The sequence below is a fragment of the Phymastichus coffea genome, unplaced genomic scaffold, assembly GCF_024137745.1.
Source record: "Phymastichus coffea isolate CEN01 unplaced genomic scaffold, Cenicafe_Pcof_1.1 PCOF00140, whole genome shotgun sequence".
Lineage (NCBI taxonomy): Eukaryota > Metazoa > Arthropoda > Insecta > Hymenoptera > Eulophidae > Phymastichus > Phymastichus coffea.
In genome coordinates, this window is record NW_026706951.1 from 1,324 (window position 1) to 21,741 (window position 20,418).

At 52.3% G+C, this 20,418-nt stretch overlaps 1 protein-coding gene across 1 annotated transcript; it reads right to left on the reverse strand.

Moving 5' to 3' along the window:
- Positions 1-288: 288 nt before the first annotated feature.
- Positions 289-16,661, reverse strand: LOC131671974 (plexin-B). Its single transcript, XM_058948833.1, is given in 15 exon segments — positions 289-448; positions 450-500; positions 3,394-3,522; positions 3,524-3,790; positions 3,792-4,054; positions 5,273-5,306; positions 5,308-5,421; positions 5,423-6,448; positions 8,420-10,372; positions 10,458-10,956; positions 11,027-11,430; positions 11,776-12,152; positions 12,476-13,006; positions 13,460-14,122; positions 16,441-16,661. Coding segments are annotated over 14 exon segments (6,075 nt in total). The 5' UTR covers positions 13,830-14,122; positions 16,441-16,661; the 3' UTR covers positions 289-391.
- Positions 16,662-20,418: the final 3,757 nt, after the last annotated feature.

Consider the following 20,418-nt stretch of genomic DNA (forward strand, 5'->3'; position numbering starts at 1 on the left):
AACGTTACGTATGTACAGTTAATCATCATCGCTCGTTCGAAACTTACCGAAAGGCTATGCAACTCGCGCGCTTATTTGTACGTATGAGATTGAGGGAACGGTGTGGAACGGGGAAACGGGGGGAACGGGGGACAAAAAGGACGATTGGGACACGGGGAATTGGCGGTTGATGAGGGGGAGTGATGTGTGACTAGGGGGTTGGGACTTGCGAGGGAGACGATAGGGAAGGGTATAGTAGTTAATAGAAGGGTCGTATAAAGGTTGTATGTGTGTGTAGGCCGTCGTCCATCTCTCTGGTTGCTGCTGCTGCTGCTGCTGCGGCTTATGTACATCCTCGTCGTCTTTTTCTTCTCTCTCTTTAGTCGAATGGCGGCGGCAACAATTTGCGTCGTCAGCAAGCCGATGTCTCCTCGCCCTCCAGCGTGCACGCCACGTTTTCCAAACGGTTGCGCCAGATGAAGCTTACAGCAGCCCGGATCCGTCTCCAACGCTTCTAGGATCTGTAAGCAGACGGAACAGACCAATGCGCTCAGCTTTTTTCTTATCAATGCCGACGTGGGGATTTGTTTGTCCTAATGGACGAGTCTCGCGTGGCTCTCCCTTTGCTGGAGATGCGTCGGCCGAGAGAAGAGGAGAGGGATGATCCGGCAGGGGTCTGACGCGCACGGGACAAAGCAGAGTGTTGGCTTATTTTCAGTTTGACCCAGAATATTTGTCTCCGTGGTGCAGGCACTTTCCTTCTTTTTGAAAAGACAGTGTGGAAACTGTCTATCCTTTGGTCTATCAGCGAGCAAAATATTACATTCGCTAATCCGAAGATTGACGATCCATGGCGGATCTACGGAAAGCGAAATTGGATGATACTTGCCAAAGCATTATTGATAGTTTAATAATGGCTGAGCGTATTATCGACAGCGTCGCCGTGGAATATCGATTTGGGGGCCGCGAGCAGCCGGATCCAGTGTATTTATTTGATTTCCATTTGCAGTCGAGAATGGAGTCGCGCGCGGCGCGCTCCAAACGAGATATCTATTAGAGCACAGGCGGCTGATGCTGGCAAAAGCAACCTTTCCTCGTTTTCATTCGAGCGCAAGCTCGAAACTTTCGAAGCCCAGCGAAGAAATGCAGCAAACGTTTCGGAGCTACACGTCATTCTACGAATGAGCGAATGAATTTGACTTTGGAAGCTCTCGCGAACCGCTACTTATATTTTGGCGTCGGCGGGAAGAAAACTAGAAAATTCCCATCGGATTTGAAAGCGCAAACAGATGTATACACGAGCGTTCTTTATCTCCTTATTATTCGTATCATTGTTGATGCTGGTGCTACATCGTTGTAAATATTGGAATGCTCTCCATTTGAACCGTTTGAAAAATAGAGTACGCGCGCTCGTCGATTCCCGCTTTATAAAGCCAGCCAGAGCTCCTAAGAGTAGAAAATATCGAGTTTTTCTAGGCAACCACGGCTGCGTTGGATATGTAAGGCATCACCATAGAATCGGGAGCGTATTGTCGCGTTCCGTGTTATTGCGCCAACTAAATAATGCATTTATGGAAGATTGCACAGACAACAACAGGCGACTGGCGACGAGCAAAACAGTCTATACGTATTAATAGCAGAGCTGGATCGGCCGGAGGGGGGAGGGCTCTTTGCGTAGCTGCGCGGGCAATGGGAGTTCAGGTCAACAGGTTAGCAACTTGGTAGCCTTATCAATAATCTATGCCGTTTGCAAATGCTTCGCCTCCAGAGGCGGCGGCACTGCCGTACGTGTCAAAGGGCTGCCCGGCCCGCGGCTCGGCGTTTTTTCGCGATTGCGAAAGCAGAGGCTCGCTGCTGTCGATAGAGCGAAAAAAAAGTGTGCTCTTTTTATGAAAATGGAACGTTCAACTCGGCTGAATGTAGATGTATTGTGCAAACAGGCTGCGCGGAGAGTCGCGATGTAGGCGCTGCTTTGGAACGCGCGCGCTACAATATTTTCCTTTTAATTTTTGAAAGAGGCTCGGGCATATTCTATTCATCGGCATTATCGAACGCGAATAAATATTGGAAACACTCGGCAATTGAAAAGGGAGCAAAGAAAAAGAAGCGAGACCACTCGCAATCAGACTAAACGCAGAAGGAAATAATTTGATGCCGAGGGATGAGAGAGAGAGAGAGAGAGAGAGAGAGAGAGAGAGAGAGGAGAGAGAGAGAGAGAGAGAGAGAGAGAGAGAGAGAGAGAGAGAGAGAGAGAGACCACTAAGATTCATTCACTGCTGCATTTTCATGCTTTTTCATAATCGTGCGAGCCCACTTGATGCTTTTCGGGCTATAAGAAGGTGCAAATTAGGAAGAAAATAAGGTATCCGTTGATGCACGCGCGCCACAACGACACCAAAAAATTTCTGTTTTAATCAATTGTCAAAGAAATTGTAATAAGAAGGCACGCGTGCGCGGCGGCCGTAGCTCTTTCCGCCGATATTTTTATTCAGTTTTTTACGTATTAACGGGGAAAATTTGAGGGAACAAGCGTGGTTCAAGTGCGAACGAGGAAAGGCAAGTTGAACGTAGCTTTGGATGAAAAATGCGTGTGGGATTTTTTAATGACGCCAAACGGTCATTAACCCCGGCCGTCGAGTCCGAAAGGAGCCATCATTATATCGCGATTTCCTTCACTTCACGTGTCTATTTCGCATCTGAATTTCACTTGAAATACGCCTACCATTTGCACTACTCTCAGAGTGGTTTTATTTTGCGAGCAGCATGCCTAAAGCAATTTGCGCTACTAGATTTTAATTAATTTTGCAGTGTTACGGAGTCGAATGATTATTTTTCGGCCTGGCTCCTGTACAAATGCGTACTTTCAACAAATTTGTATGGTGCTTTGCCTGCATATAATTTCGCAATTCCTCATTGACTTTACGCGAAGAATAATAATACTTTTGATTAAATGGAAAGACTGTGCACGTGTGCGACGACTTAAAAAAGTTTATTCGGTGAAAGTAGCTCTGTCATTAAACGCTCCCGCTGCTGATTTTTCTCCGCGCACTACAATTTGCCGCAACGAACAAATATAATGTCTTGTGTATAAATCCCCGTTGGAGCAGCAGATAAAGTTAACAGGATTTTCGCTACGATATTCCGACAACATTCGAACTTTGCTAGGCCAAAAAAGAACCAAGCTTTCTGCTCTCTAACGAGATTTCCGCGCTGTATTACATAAAGTAAAAAAGGGTTAACATAAGTCCTGCAATATGAAGCTTGCAACCGCAAGAGAGAGAGAGAGAGAGAGAGAGACAGAGAGAGAGACAGAGAGAGAGAGAGAGAGAGGAAAAAAGTGTCGCCGAGCGCGCAAAAAGTATACATATATACATGGGGCTTTGGCGGGAAAGGAAATGAGAATCGGCCTCTTACCTCGCCGTAATATTTGCCAACGTAGATATAGAGCTCCTTGAGCGCAGCTATAACGTCGAACTCATTGGCGTGCGAGGCGCTAAGCTGTTGCATGGCACTGGACATCTCCTGGTCGGTGATGAGCGGCAAAGCGCTGCACCTCGGCGTAGAACTTGCCGACCTTCTCCCGGTAGTGCGGTATGTCTTTGGCGAAGAGAAGCTTGTTGGAGGGCGAGTCCTTGCCTAGTCGGTGCTCGCTGGTGGAACAGGCGTCCATGAAGGTCTGCGCGATGACCGACAGGCTCGAGTCGACCGTCGGCGACTTGTCAATGTCGAACATGAAGTCCGGGTTCTTGATGAAGTTCACCCAGAAGCGCAGGGGCAGACTGTTGGACTTCCAGGCGTGCGGCACCTCGGGGATCGAGTATGTTATGCTTGACGGCCGCCTCGTCGAGCAAGTCGAACAGCCACTTGACGGCGCTCGGCAGCGCCTCGTTGGCCGTCAGGATGGTGTTAAAGAAGTCGTCCACGAACTTCTGCACCGTACCCTTGGTCGAGAGCAGACGCGTGAGAAAGATCTCCGGGATGGCCTTGTGCGTACGCTCGGGCTGCAGTCCCGGCGGTAGCTTGCCGCTCGGAAAGCCCAAGCCCGAGGCCGTACGAGCCGTCCTCCATCGCCGGCCTCACCTGTAATCAGCACGCACAAGTTTGCCACTTCAGAGGAAGCCTTGATCATTTTTTCAACCAGTCTCCGTCGTCGTTATTACATCGCTTGGCAGACGTTATTAATGCCGCCGCGGCGCAATATCGAGAGCAAGCTGTTTTATACCTTTGGTAACCTACATACATATTATATTTCGCCTCGCCCGCTTTTTTCCGCCCTTTGTCCCCGAGAATTTCGCGTAGCCCTTTGACTACGAGTTCCCGGTATTTCAATATGCCCGCACTCTCGTAGCTACGCTTTTTAATTGAAACTACAGCACGCATATAGATACTCGCACACGTGAGCCAGCTATATGAATATTTTTATCATTATACACAGTCCAGATATTCCAGAGGTAATTTCAACAATTATCGAAATCGTTCGGTTTCCACGATTTCCGCGTAATTTTTCTCTCTCTCGAAAAACAGGACTTGAAAAATATCCCGAGCCGTAGTCTTTGTTTCGTTGATTTGATGCGCAGGAAAGGCAGGAAAGGCGGGAAAGGCGGGAAAGGCGGGAAAGGCGGAAAAAAAATTGTTAAAAAAAGCCCCGAGCGTTTTCGGTTTGCCTCTCGAATCGCGCGCAGATTGAAACGCGGAACAGCGGTGCGTAAAATTAATCAAATCCCGTGGAGAAATCAAGGGTGGAAAAAAAAGAAATTTTCCAGCGTAAAAAATAATTAGCCGCGAGAGAAAAATAATATCCTTTGGTTAGATCGAGGATTGAAAGTCGGAAGGATGGCGGCTCCCCTGATATCGATTAGAAGAGTGCTATGGTGCCAATAGAAAAGCTGGCATATCTCGCGTGATGTTAATTAATGTAAACGTGTATAGTGACCGCTTTCTCTTTGTGCGAGCGTCCGCTCGCCTCCGTAAAGCTAATAAAGAAGGAGAGAAGAGGCAAGCGTGAAATCTTAATTAAATTTGTTGACTTTGGGCAATTGAATAAACTGCACTTGCTCGTTCCTTCCGCATAAGCGAGCTACATTTTTCATTTCAGCGCGACCTCTAAATTTATGAAAATGCCGCGGGGGGGGGGGGGGCGGCTCGGTCGGCGCCACAGCAGCGCGCTAATGAATAGTTTAATTAGAGCGCCAGTCTGGCAGAGCTCGGCGGGCCGTGATCGCCGGAAAACGATCGGTGCGCACCAAGCCTATCCGACCAAGAGCCGATCCGCGAATCCGCGGAGCCGAACAACTTACCAGATGGTAGAGCCGCTGACTGGAGGCGTTGTGCGCTCTCGACGTCACCGTTGGCGATGATCGCGGGCGGCGAGTGCTGCCCGTCGAAGTAGATGCCGGTGCCGCCGGAGTAGACGCTGGCGGGGCCAACGAGCGCGTGGCCCGGGTGATGGTGATGATGGCGGCGATGGTGGTGTGGTGCAGCGCAAGCGCCGCGTGGCGCGCGAGGGGTAGTGCGCGGGCGGCGCAGGTGGCGCGGGCGGCGCGGCGTGCTGCAGGTGCAGAGCCGAGCCGCCCTTGCCCAGGCTGGCGCTGCTGCCGCACGCGGGGCAGGACTGCTTGCAGCCGAGCGAGAAGGCGTCGTTCTGACGCAGGATCAGCGACATGACGGCCGACTCCTTGACGCCGTAGTGCGCCAGCGTGTTGACGCGCTTCCAATCGCCGCAGCACTTGGTGGTGAGGTCCTCGTCCTGAAGCGTGAGGTGGCCGCCGCGGCCGTGGCGCCACTCCAGGTCCACCTCGTGCACGGAGGGCCGCTGCGAGAAGGGCAGGTTCTTGAAGAGCGCGTCGAGGATCTTGCACTTGACCTGGCTGATGGTGTCGCAGTCGAGAACCTTGCACTGGTGCTTCTCGTCCATGTCGTCCTGCACCACGTGCAGCGTGACCGCCGAGTGGTCGATCTGCTCGCGCAGCAGCCGCTCCTCCGAGAGCGAGTAGCGCGCGTCGTGGCTGAGCGCGTCCACGGGGCCCTTCTCGATCTGGTGCTTGATGGCCTGGAACAGCAGGAACAGCGCCGAACCGGCGCAGTCCTTCAGGTAGTTGTACATGCAGAGCGCCATCCAGTTGGTCAGCATCTTCTCGACCACGCTCTCGGTGCGACGCAGCATCAGCTGCGGGTGCTTGCTGTTGACCGACTTGTCGATCAGCCGCAGCAGCAGGCTCATCAAGATATCGGTGGCGTACTCCATCTTGCCCATCAGCACCACCATCAGCAACGACGCCACGTTCACCTTGTCGCGTATGTTGAAGTCGGCCTGCGACTCTAGCGTCTCGATGAACGTCAGCACGAAGCACTTGTTGTTGATCAGCTGCTCGAACTGCAGCATCGCCGCGTCGTAGTTGGTCCTGAGCGCGTTGTTGCGGCAGCGCGGGTCGTTGAGGATCGGGTGGTCGATCACCCCCGGGAAGAACACCTGTGGCAAGCAGCGATCGGTGCGCTTCAGACCCCGAGACTCGTTCTCCGCCGGCAGCTTTTAACGACGGGTGTCGCGCGCCGCGCCGAGCTGACATTAAGACGCCACCCGCCAAGGGCTAATGGCTCGATAATCTATTATTCATCAGAGCGCGCGCGCAACGACCTCGTCACGCGGCGTTAATTTTTCCGCCGAGAGAGAATCCTTCCTCGGCTTTCATTCTATGGCACTCTTAGTCTTTTTGTACTTCCTTTCGTTAAAGCTCGTCTAAATTATGCATCCGCGCCTTGCTGTTTTTTCTTGCTCTCGGTATTGCTCGCGCTAGCGAATATGGATGAGCCTAGTGTATTAACGGCTACTTCCGCGTTTAATTGGGGGATCGACGGGAGCGTGCTGCCGCGGCGCTCGTACCAAATTGAATTATATGCTAATTTACGAGCAATTCGCTCGTGAAATTGGATTTTCTTTTGTCAGGCCGGCCTGTACCGGCAAATGGACTTCTTGCGCGATCTTTTAATTCGCCGGTTGTGAATAGACCAAATAGACCTACGTAAATCCAGTGCCGCGCGTCACGTATATACATGCGCCGATTTCTCTCTCTCTCCCTCCGCAAAAAATATTACAAGCTTGTACATATAGACGCTTTTGCAGCACCATCGTCGGATAGAAATAACATGTTCGCAGCTCTCTCTCTCTCTCTCTCTCTCTCTCTCTCTCTCTCTCTCTCTCTCTCTCTCTCTCTCTCTCTCTCTCTCTCTCTCTCTCTCTCTCTCTCTCTCTCTCTCTCTCTCTCTGTTTCATTTGCCGGAGCAAAGTACACTTTGAAAAATTCAACAGGACCTTATAAACTCGGCCAAATATTCGCATATATTGGCAACGACAGAGCTAAAGATATTTTTAATTCGCGTTGGTCAAGGAACAGGCCGGTGAAAACGCGGATGCATTCGTCGAATTTTATGCCCTTTGTTGGGAATAGAAAACTCGATTTTCTCCATTGCGCTCAAAAATTTACGAGGAATACATCAATTACGTGCATGTTTCATTGTCGCGATATTTGCTCCGGCGCACGACTGAATTTTTTATTGCTATTAAATCCGTCGTATGTATAATAGAATATAAAAAAGCGGAGAGAGACGTAGGTCGAGAAAAATCGATCTTTCGCTGGCGATATCACGCGCGCGAGCAGTTTTATATTGCAACATTCTCTGTTTTTTAATAAGAAGAAAAGGTGCTTGCGATCGGTATTCTTCCATAATAAGTTTGCATTATCGGAAAGTTTCGTCGTAAACACGGGCCCAAGCGCACTTTTTATTGCGTGTAACGCCGTGTGCCATCGCAAGGAAGCAAAAAATACGCGGCCAAGTTTATCTGGTTAATGCAATTTATATCAATACGGAAAAGTTTATTCTGATATTAGCCCGCTTCTTCTCCCGGTCCTCCCGTCCTTCCACTATGCAAACTTTAGCATAATAAGCTCTTGTTATCGCAGATTGCTCGGGCATTATTACCAACTTTCCTAGATAAATATATTTTTACGCAGTATTGTTCCGCGTGCACCGACGGTAGCCCATAGCATTTCCTAATTACTTTCTATCAACCAGCAGTAAATATTTAACGTTCAACTGCGGCCGCTCGTTACTCTATCATCATAGAGAACAAGCACAATTTGCATTGCAAGTTAAAAGTGACTAACCACGCTCGGTTAACAAAACCAGACTCGACGCGTTTGCGAATTAAACAATTATTCGTTTTACCAAACGAGATAGAGAGAGAGGGGCAGCGAGAGGGGGGGGGGGAATATGAGAGGGGAAAAGGAAATGAAGTTAACCACGGGGCTTAAAACGTTTGAATGAGCCTCAATTTCCGCGCACTCATGCGTGATTTAATCGAATTTCAATCAACTGCACGCCAACAGCAGCGTTCACCGCGGCCAAACTAAATGAAATGATCGTCGCGTCGCTCGCGAATTACCTTCATGATGTAGTTCTTGTGATCGAGGGTGGGTATGCCCGACGACACCAAATCAGCCGTCAGATCCGTCATGTCGGTCTGTAGCTCGGCAAAGGCCTGCTTGCACTCCATCCTCACGTTGCTCTCCAGGGTATCCATCTGGATCTGGATGCGCTTGTACTCGCGCTCCGCCTGCGTGCTCTTGCGCCTGTAGATTACCAGCACCAGTACGAACGTGAGTACCAGGCCGACCGTGGTGGCGGCTATACCCGCTACCGCCTCGGGCGGTATCGAGTAGGACTTGATCACGTCATACTGCAGGTAGCCGATGGGGAACCTGAGGCTGCGCCCGACCCTCACCACTACCAGCGGCAGACCACGCTCGGTGCGCGAGCCGAGTTCGTCGCTGCCGAGCGGCTGGTACTCGGGCGGCGTGCAGACCAATTGCGTGAGCGCCAGCGAGGTGACATTGCACAGCTCCGTGCCCACGGTCACGTTCACGTCGCTCTCGTCGCTTGCGTAGTTCAGACTCTCGCCCTCTATCACCAGCGTGTCGCCCTTGTAGAGCTTAATGCCGTCGGGGAAGGAGAAAAACTTGGGATCCTCCACGTAGACCAGGCGGTTCCTCGGTCCCAGGGGTTGCTTGTCCAGATCCCTCACCGAGTCGACGTTGTCCATGAGGAAGCCGATCTTGAGCATCAGACTGGAGTCCTTGCGCGCGAGCGAGCGCTTCTCGCGGTGGTGGAAGCGCGAGGCGACGCTAGGACTCGGGCACTCCATCTGCGTGGGATTGAGCACGCTGCAGACCGTGCGATTGATCGGCTCGGCGTCCTTGTCGAGGTAGACCACCATCTCGGGCCGTTGGATGGTGTCTAGGTTCGTGCCGTGGACGGTGATCATGCGGCCGCCCGACGCGAAGCTGCTCAGCGGCTTGATCTCCATGATGGTGGGGTCGTGCGTGTAGTTGTACGGATCACCGTGGAGGGTGCGGTTGGCGCCGTCGATGCTCAGCGTCAGCCGCGATATCCGCCTCATGCGGCCGGCCCGACTGCTCACACACGTCAGCCGCGTGCTGCTGGCCTGCGTGGCGTTCACCTGGCAGGGCAGCTCGTCGAGGTAGGCCGATATCGCACTGCCAATGTTTAGATACTGGCCGGTGATGGCCAGCCGTGTACCACCGCTCTGGGGGCCGACGCCGGGATAGAGGCCCGTCAGCCGGATGTCCTTGTAGCTGAAGTAGACGGCGCTGCGCGTGTAGCCGGCCACGTTACCGACGATCACGGGCGCGGCGTCCGTGGCCTCGTGACGGCTGGTACGGCAGACGATGCGCACCGAGATCTCGTAGTCGACGAGGCTGCAGGAGGCGTTACCAATGAAGATCTTGCCATCGACGTCGCTCTCGCGCAGGCCGAGGTTGCTACCCTCGATGGTGACGAGCGTGCCGCCCTCGATCGGGCCGCTGAGCGGCTTGATCATGTCGATGCGCGGCTTGGGGCACTCGGCGAAGGGTGCGCTGAGGCACGAGTGCCGGTAAACGCAGCTGTTACCGCACCAGGTGCACTCAAAATGGCGCTCGCGAGTCACACACAGCGAGCAGTCGGCGTGCTCACGGTGCGAGCCCAGCACCTCGCACTTGTACAGCACGATGGTAGTACGGTCGACGTAGTGGTTGTTGTTCCACATGACCATAACCTCGGCCTCGTACTCGCCGCTCTGCGCCTCGTACGAGTACACCGTCTTATCGCACACGATGTAGCGGCTGCGGTCGACTCGCGCGGTCACTCGCAAGTGCGCACTCTCGATCTTCACGAAGCACTGGAAGCCCGTGTGGCCGGCCAGCGGATGCGGTAGGTTCTCCACCTCGAGGCTGATCTCCTTGGGCACGTTGTTCGGCAGCATTATCCGCTTGGCGCGCTGCACAAAGCGCGGACAGTACTGCGCCCCGCGCGCCGCCAGACTCGCTTGGCCGATGCTCTGCAACAACGAGAGGGCGAGGCCCGTTCAGAAGGTTGTCGCCCCATCGGTCCAGACGCCCCGGGACGCAAGTGCGCATACTCACGTTTTCCGCCGACACAATGTCCCCCTTGCACTCAGTGGTGTTGTGCGTGCACTTGTTATCGTAGATGCACCAGCTGCAAGTCCACTGGGCCTTAACGCATTCCGAGCAAATGGTGTGTCGCGCGCAGTCAAAATAGGCGAAGTTCCTGGAGACGAAGTCCTTGTTGGTCTCACTGGACCGCACAGACAGGGGTACGAGCACGTGGTCGGCGTCCTTGAGTATGCTGGGCCGGGAGTGTATTGGCGGCGTGGGACACGACAGCCCGTAAGGGGTCATTATGGCGTCTATGGGCTCGGCGTTGCCGAACACACACTTGTACTTGGCACCGACCGGCAGTTCTGGCAGCGTGCGTATCGTCAGCTGCACCTTGGTCATCTGCTTGATAGGGATGCGATCGGGTAGCACCTGCTCGAAGTCGATGCACTGTTGACCCGTGCCCAGCGACAGCCAGCGTGGACTGCTGCGGTTGGCCTTTTGGCAGTCTCGGCGCACGGTACACCTGCATAGATCGCGATGCGGTCAGTCGGCGCACGCACAGCACAGACGGCGAATAGCCGCACGTTACTCACCGTTTCTCCAAGGAGCACCAACCGCAGTACGGATCGCCGGCGACGAGACAGCCGTTGCAGTTGGTGTAGCTGCTGCAGTGCTGCACTCTGACTTTGGACAAGTGGCCGGTGGACAGAACGTAGAGGTAGTCGCCCTGAGGGGCAATGGCAGTGTCCGGAAGTATTTTGTGGCCTCGGTCAACCACAATGCTCTCGTAGACCGAAGTCTCGAGAGCCGAGATTAGGACTTTCTTGATGGCGCCGTCCTCGGTACCCAGAAAAGCTACAGTATGGCTTTCCGTGTTGGCAAGGGCGATCGACGTGACTAGAGTATCGGGAAAGTGTAGAATTGCTTGACCGACTATCGGTGACGCGCCCGAGATTTTTAAGGCTTCCTCGCAGAAGTCTCCGATGTTGCCCGTCGACTGCGAACAAAAGCAAGCATACTCAGGTCCGAAGCAGGTAAGGCTAACACAGGTAAAGCCTTAAAAGGGGCAGGAGGGAGAGGCGCACGACGCATGCAAGCAAGAAACAGTCTCCACAGGATTAGCGTGGATGCTTGCGCTTTAACCTCTCTTTTTTCTAGCCTCTGCCTGACTCTCCCTAATCCCGTTCTGTCTTTTACCAAGAAATGCGCGCGTAAATACATAGCTGTATGGCTTCGCGAGCGGGCGGGAGATCGAAGAGTCAATCGACGAGAAAAGCGACATTTAGCACAATTATTCCGACTCGTAAACGCGAGTGTTGGATGTTTCGACACTCACGCCTGCCTGTGGACACTCGCCGTTCTGCACCTGGCCGCTGATGTAGCCCATGTTTCGGTGCTTGACGCTGCTGTTGAAGCACACGTGGATGTTCTCGTTGAACTTGAGGTCGATCTCCTGCAGGCTGTAGAGGCAGAGCGCCGACCTCGGCAGTGGCTCGTTGGTAATCCCCTTGCTGGGCGAAAATGCAGCCACGAACACGTAGGAGCCGATGCTGATGCCGAGTTGGGCGGCCAAGTCGGCGCTCGCCGGGATGATCTTGGCATCCTGCACGAGCCTGTACGACTCATTGCGCGTGTCCACGTCGCATTGCAGCGTCACCTCCGCGTAGCTGTCGTAATTGGCGTCCGTGATGCAGCTTCTCGCCAATCGCGAGACGTAGCCTGGTTCAACGGTAATTCATCGGTTACTCGAAGTCAAGGTGCGAGTGGATCTCTATAGTGGCGCTTCAAGCCACCTGCAGCGGTGAAAAATTGATGCGCAGTGATAAATCGATAACGATGCCGCGTAGCCAGCCATTAAGGGAAGCTCGACTCGGAATCAAACGTCCACTGATTATCGAGCTTTACAAGTTGGCATCAATGACACGCATTATCGAGTTATCGTCGAGTCACATTAGACGAGGGACAACGAAGAAGCAGGCCGATTGGCCCGATCGGCCTTGTCGGCCCTCGCCCATTGAAACGACGAAGTGCAGACGACTCACCCAGTTCCTCGAGCTCGGGCAGGTACGATTGCTTCTGCACGACGACGAAGTAAGCGTAGTTGCTGGCGTTGAAACCGTAGACGTACTTGACGAGGAAATGATCGCGGTCCTTGACCTCGATGAACAGCTGGCTCTGCTTGGTGAAGGTGTCCTCGGCGAGCTCGAGGGTGTCTAGTCGGCGCGAGGAAATGGCAGGCACGTAGTCCCTGTACTGGCCGTTGTTGGTGAAGGTGGTGCCGACGTAGAGCACGTTGGGCTCGTGCCAGGTGTCGTAGCGCTGAGGACCGACGAAGGCGAAGGTGGACGACTGCTCGTCGTTGGCCGCCACGCCGAACGTGAAGTTCTGCAACAGCTGCTGGATCGAGCTGAGGTTGCGCCTTTCGCAGGCGCCTTGAAACAGCGAGCCGCAGACCAGCAGGCTGCCGTCGTCGGTTGCCAGCAACAGCTTGTTCACGTTGTCGGTGAGCTGGGTGTCGACTTCCGGCGATGAGCAGCCCGTCGCGTGGCACTGCGGGTTGTCGTGGCGCGGTCCTGCAAAAATCCAACCCAGGCTCGTTATCGCCAGTCGTGCAATCGCGCGGCCTACCGGCCCGTCCGTTCGTTATCCCGCGTTCGTTGGTTACACGACTAATTTATATTCATTGGCCGATAGCAGCTGTCGATAGCACGATGACTATTTCCAGCGCCAAAGACTCGGCCCGTGACGCGCGCGAGCAAACGCCAAATTCATCGGATAGGACCAACTCGGCTCTTTTTTTGCTCCGCTTTATTTCTCTGTTGCTTGGTCCGGTAGATTTTGCGCGCGTCCTTTCGCGGAGTCTCGAACAAAGGGCTTACGGCACTCATTACAAGCTATATACACAGTCGCTGAAAATCAAGGGGCTCACAAGAGATGCATCAGCCATTCATTCCGAATGGCCTATTAATGTCAATCAAACTGTGAGCTTGATACGCGTATTTCAGAGCGCAACGAAAATCACTGACCAGTGATGACGAGCTGCAGCGGTCGGAGGTCGGCGTCGAGCTGCACGAGCCTGTTGACGGCGCCGACCAGGAGGTTGCCGCTAGCGGGCTCGAGCAGGAGGTGGTTGAAGCGCAGACTGTCCTCGCGCGTGGTGTTGTAGTCGGCGTACACCGTCAGCTGGTCGTCATCGCTGCCCGGGTACCTGGCGACGATGTGCTGCGGCGGCTCGGTCGGGGGCGGCGCCGACGAGGAGGCCTCCTCGTCGACGCCGCGCGCAACCGCGGAAACGAGCGCCAGCAGAAGGCAGAGGACAAGCAGTCGTGGCGGTGGTTGCACCCGTCTTGACGGCCGAAGGAAGTAGGTCGAGCGCAGTCCGAGAAGCTGATCCATGACTTGCTTGCAGCACCAGAGAGGCAGAGGCAGAGGCAGAGGCAGAGACAGAGCGAGGGGGCAGAGAGAGAGAGAGAGAGAGAGAGAGAGAGAGAGAGAGAGAGAGAGAGAGAGAGAGAGAGAGAGAGAGAGAGAGAGAGAGAGAGAGAGAGAGAGAGACGGACAGAGAGAGGAGGAAATCTAGCTAAGAGAAGAAGTTAGGGGCTAGTAGGCTCAGCCAGGCATCGAGCTGGGCTGCCGTGCCAGCTTCAAGTAAAGCTGGCTCGCCGCGATTTCATTCTTCACTGCTTCATCTGCAACAGAAAGCGCGGATGTTCGATTATTCAACTTGGCAATCCACGCTGGAGCTCCTCCGAGCAACGATGCCCGCGTCCGCGATGCACGACGATATTCCTTTTCCCCGAGTACCGCGATCGAGCTTGTCATTAGTATCGCTACTATTCCGTAATTTGGATGGAAGGGTGCGCGCATTGAATTATATAGACGATAATTCCAGCGTGATTAGCTGCTATCACCACAGCAGCGACACATGGACAAGCGGAGTTTCTGAATTATTGAACGCGAGAAGCTGCTATGCCCAGAGCTGATAACAAATATCAGAAAGCACTGTTTTGCGCTTTAATTGTAGTCCCTCTTTCGCTCTCGTTCTCTCGTTCTCTCTCGGTTATGACTCGAAAAAAAAAGAAAGAAATGTGGTCGCTCGTGAATATTCGAACGGCTGATAAAGAGCCTGGCCAGAGTGGGCAATGAGAAAGGCAGTGGTTTCCCAGGAAAAGATACAGCGCATAGATCGACATTGAAACGAATCAGAACTAATCGGGAGTGTGTCGGAAATAATCTGTTGGAATCAATTGAAAAAGGCGTCATCAAGCCTGATTTATGCTTTCCTCGCACTGATCGTTCGCGTCGTTACAACCACGAAATGCTCGTTTTTTTCCAAGCACACGCATACACGCGCACGACGTCCCAGCCTCCCCTTCATCAATATTGTATATGCGAAAGACAAGCGGGAAAACGTATCGCGACACCAATATAAAGTGAGTGTGCGGTGGTATAATTCCCCCGTATATCAGCGAGCATTTATTAAAATTTATATCCTTGCCGCATCCACGGTTGCGAGATAATAAGGGGAAGAGAGCCACTTATAGGGTGGTTGTGACAATGCTCGTGTTATGTGTTGGCGGGTATTTGGCGCGCAGCCGCCACCGACGCCGCCGCCACGGTGTTTGTTTCCCGTGACCGATTGATCACTATAATTAAGTCAAATTGTGTCGGTCGCGCGACCCGAGCTTTGTTGAAAGCGCCACAAGACCGCAGCCGACTGTCAGTGCATGTGCGAACTAAAAACAACACCAACTTGGAGCTTCATTACCGCACATTACCGTACGTGCAAGCAAGACTTCTTTCAATCGAGCATCCGCGTGCGCAAAAAATGACACGCCAGGAAAACTACTTGCCGCGATATACCACAAGCGATCCAAAGCCAGAGTTAACCATAGTAATGATACTTGGTTAAAGCCGCGAGAACGAAGAGCTCTGGGCACCCGTTAAATTTGACGACGCGATGTTGAAGAGAGATAAGTGTTTGTGAAACGATCGACGCTTAAATAACAATTCGCACGACTCTCGGAGAGGCTGAGGGAAGCGACCGCTTGCCAAAGTAATCAGGCTTTTGTCGCGTAATCTGCAACAATATTTTTCAAAGCTTAGCAGCACAAATTTCATGAATACAAATTGCCCGTACGTAGCAAGAGAGAGATCCGCCTGTTCTTCTCATCCTCCTCCCCCGTGCGCAAAGCTTACGCTGTGTGCAGGAAAATCCTCTCTCGCGCGCCCTACAGCCTCATAAAGTGATCGTAACGAATAAAGCTTCCACACACATTCGCAGCAAAAAAATACCGGATGAAAAACTTTTCTCTATTCATTTTCGCAAACAGACAAAAAAAGCGGAGAAGCACGGGAAAGAAAATATCAAAACGAAAGATAAACATCAATCAACTGAAATATTTTCTCGCGTAAATACCGCTACTATGCTGCAACTGCCGCTGGTGAAAAAAGCGAGGCAATTAACGAATTAAAAGAGCCGGGCCATAAACAAAAAACAGACTCTCTTGCTTGCCGACTACTATTTGCCATCCGTGCAAAAATATAGAAAGATCCTTCTCTTTCTTTCTCTCTCTCTCTCTCTCTCTCTCTCTTTCTCTCGTTCTCGTTCGTTCTTCGGCGCTCCTGTGTATCTGTGTGTAAAAATGAAGCGTGCAACAAACGCGACGGCGAGAGAGAGACCAGCGAACAAAGGGCCGTAAGAGGAGTACGCGACGAGGAAGGTGCAAGATCCTCGGGGGCCACCCAAGGAAAATCACATTTTCCTTAAACTCGAAGATAAAATAGAGAGGGAGAGGGAGTGAAATAGAGAGCGAGGGAGAGAGAGTGGATCTAATGCGCGTATTCAAGAATACACACGCTGTGAGAGAGATTGTGCGTCCGTGGCAGTCAGCGGGGGAGCCGTATACTCGATGAAAAAAGCGCAGCAAGCGAGAGAAGAACGAGCGAGCGAGCGAGTGAGCAAGTCCGAATACGAGAGTTCACAAAGGGCACGCTGCATACGTACCTCGAGGAAGCATCTTTCAGCCGCTGCTGCATCTGCATCTCACTATCGAAGCACACACTCGCACCGAACAACAACGAAACATTCACTGCGTCACTGCGATCAAGCGACCGTTTGATCGTCAACGCCGACGTCGCAATCGTCGGCTCGAAGGACGAATAGTAGTGGTAGTAGGGACGCTGACTGTGCGGAATGCGGCGAGCTGCTACACGACACCTCGTCGCCGCCGCCATTAAACTCGCACTGACGGCAGCGCTGCTCGCAGTCGCTCGCTGCTGGCGCTTCCACCACTTCTCCAGTCAGTGCACAGTGCACACACGTACACGAAGACCTCGCCTCTGTGTTTCTCTCTCTTTCTCTCTCTCCAACTCCAAAAAGCGTGCGCGCGCAAGAGGGTCGCCGCCGCTACTTTGTGTATATTCCACCACCACCCTGTAGAGAGAAGCTAGAGGAGAACCGTTTGCTTACACACACGGATGTATAGGTAGCGCTCTCTCTCTCTCTCTCTCTCTCTCTCTCTCTCTCTCTCTCTCTCTCTCTCTCTCTCTCTCTCTCTCTCTCTCTCTCTCTCTCTCTGTCGACGACGACGACACACGACAAGGGCCTGATTTATGGAGTTTTCCCATTAGCCACAGCTGCCTCTTCTTCGTTCACGTGCAAGTGTGTGAGACGCTCCCCGGCGTGCTCTTCGTTTAATTGTCGTCCGAAACGAAGATTGTTTATCTATTCCGAAGCGAGCCTTTCGACTCGGGCTGGCCCTCGAAAGAAAAAAGCTATTTGGAGAAATGACTATGTGGATCTGATAGTATTGAAGGCGCCACTGTCCCGATTAATTTGTGGAATGTTTGTACTGCGTGCAGCCCTTTTAGTCCTTTGCCGGCGATTTGTCGCGATGGCTATAGATCTCGTTGTACCGTCTCGCGCGCGCATACGCAGGCCAAAACGTCGATTGATGGCTTATTGATTTAGGGGCTTATCGAAAAGGAAAAGCTTGCAGGAGAGAGTTGTTATTTTTTTATTCGGTTTTGGAGTTGTCCCGTGCTCTGCGTAGCACAAGGTTTTGTGGCATCATAAAAACCACAGAACGTTCTTATGCGCGGGGACATTAATTTTTCCTCCTTTTATTGGTGCCATTTGTATACTTTCCATTTACCGCCTTGTCCATTTCTTTGGCGTAGTATTATCTTGGTAATGGAAGGAAAATTGGTATTCGTGCCGATTGATCAAGTGATGGCGGTTTGTACAGACGACGACGACGACGACGACGACAAGAGAGAGAGAAGCAGCCTACGTATGATTCTATCAACAGAGAAGACCACGGCGAATTATCGAAATGTTAAAACCGGGATCAAAGTGGCAGCTTGTTTACGAAAAATATCGAGCACGCACTTCATTTCGAGAGTGAGAATGTAATGCGGCGCATCCAAGCGCGTTTGACACGCCTCGTGGATGGTAGAAAAGAAAATCCCGACGCATTCGTCGCGATGGATAATTTATGTGTTATACGTCGAGCAGCCGGGTCTCCATTAGGCGCTTTTGTGTTCAGGCGTGAAAATCATTGAAGAGAGCATTTGAGAAATAGTCTCTCTATTTTTCCGGAGAAAATTCTCTCGTCCCTGTGCAGCCAACGGGATCTCTTTACACTGCGCGTGGCTGGCGCGGCGAATAACATTGTTTTAAGGTAATTCGCCTCGGTTGTTATTTCGAATAATAGAGGCGGGTGCAGCAGGGGTGAGCACTTATTCCAATTCAAATTTTTCGTGTCGAATCGTTCAGCAATGAAAATAGACGAGGAGCGCGCGCTACGACGAAAAAGGCCATATCACTGAGGTGTTGCTGCGGCGAGCGCTATACTTAATTAATTGCTCGCATCCAGCCGCGCGAGTCGGTACAGATAAGCGGACTTTGACGCACTCGACGATATCGCAGCCGCGGCAGCCAACTATATACGCGCTTGCGCTTGCGCTTGCGCGACAGAGAGGTAAATTAATTAAATGCAGCACTCGCAATTAACCCGTTCCGGCGCCGCCGACGAGTGTAATTCCTTCCACGTGCAAACGAATTTCCTTGGACGCGCTGGCCGTTTTTCAAACATGCTGCGCGCGCGCGCGTACGTGTGCATCGAGTTACTCCAACGCCATTCAGATCTGTCTCTCTGCAGGCGAGCTCGGAGGACCGATCCGTGATGAATCGTTGTTTTTGTTGCTCGGAGTTTGCGTCGTAGTTTGCAGTGTTGCCGGGCGAACGATTCAGGACGCGAAACGCGTATGCGCGGCTAATGAATTTTTCGTGGCTAGACCGAAATCGGCTAAAAATCAGATGAGGCTGGAAAGAGACCGAAGCAGCGGAATCCGAGCAGTGGCTCGCGTCCGATCGACGCTCCTGGTATAGAATCGGTACGGAATTAGGAAACGTCGAGTCGAATCGATCATGTCCGTGAAAATTTGTCAGCGTGTCGCACCGACCGATTAATCCGAAAATAAGGCTGCTTATTAATAAAATCATCGGCGCTTATTAATTGTGAATTCGATACTCCGCGCGCGACCAGTTTCCGGCAGCCGGAAGAGTCGTGGGCTGCTGGCTGGTCGGCGGTCGCACGACGTTGCTCGTCACGGACAGGGGCGCATCTCGTCGACAAGACGAAGGGGAGCAAGGCTTTTACGGACAGGTCTTCGAGGCTCGATCGCGAGACAGCCTTTGTGCCCGAGAGCCCTCGAGATTATTGTCCCCGGGCCTCGCGAGCTCGCGTGGAAAAGCCCGCGGCGCAGTGGCGCCGCGGCGTGATTGATGGTTCGCGCTCGCCTCACCCACTCGCTAATGAACTTGCCGTGTTTTCCTTGGCCCTAGATGGCTGTACGCCCGTGGCGGGGTGGATCAACTTTTTCTTCCTCCTAGCCAGCGATTGCGGGTGGCGAGCGCGATTGATTGTTGCCGCGCTGACAGCCCACTGAGCGATTGAAAGATAACCGCACTGGCAGCTCTGCCGGACTGTGGCCTCGCACCAGTGCTTTTTCCCGTCAAACTTGCAGCGATTGCAGCCCAACGGTGCCGATCGCTTATTCCAGTCGAGCGGCTCGTTGCCCGTTAGGAGCGACCAATTTGCGCGCCATAGGCGCTAGGCCGACGCCTCGAGTGCAAGCTTCCACCCACGGCCATTTCATATTTCAATGGCTGATATGTACTTTGGCGAGCCAAAGCGAAGGTCGGCCAGGAAAATGTCTGGACGCCTGCATCTGGCCACTGCCACTCGCTATTTTCAAGCTTTTCGAAGCTCCCTTTTCCTTTTTCATTATGCATGCCACGAACGCTCACTTTTTAGATTCGTGTTTCGTGTTTCAACGCATTATATTTCTACCTCCTAGCCGACGAAATATACGTGCAACTATCGGATCTACTGTACGCAGACATGAGTTTAAACTCATGTCTCTCAACTTTAAAGCCGCCCACTTCGGCTTCTTTTATATACGCCTGAATGTTTATACAATATTTTCGAGGTAGCACTTGCCATGCAAATGTCGATTGCCTAAGAGAATAGCAATTTCCGTATTTGTTTTCATGCTTAATATTACTTTATTATTGTCATCGGGAAGAGAAAAAGGAAGAAGGAGTAAAAGATTACGAGTATAAGAAAATTTCCTAGCAGTGTTTGCACGCTCTTATGCAAGTGCCCAGCGTGCGTGCCAAGATAAATGTACCTAAAAATAAATGGTAATATAAAAAAATAGCGGATAATGAACTTTACTGCTGTATATACCTTATTGCCTAACTAAATAAATATCCATTGCTCGATAGCGTTAGAAAACAAATGGCTTTTCAGACGAAATTCAACGTGTGGCTTCTGAATCTTATTTGGCAAACACAAGAGTACGTGTGCGCAGCGATCCTTTTTAGCAGTTGTGTCACGTTTGCTAGTAAGCAGACAACGAAAGTAACTCCTTTGATGCGTCTATATGCACTTGAAACACGTACATTATATTGTCC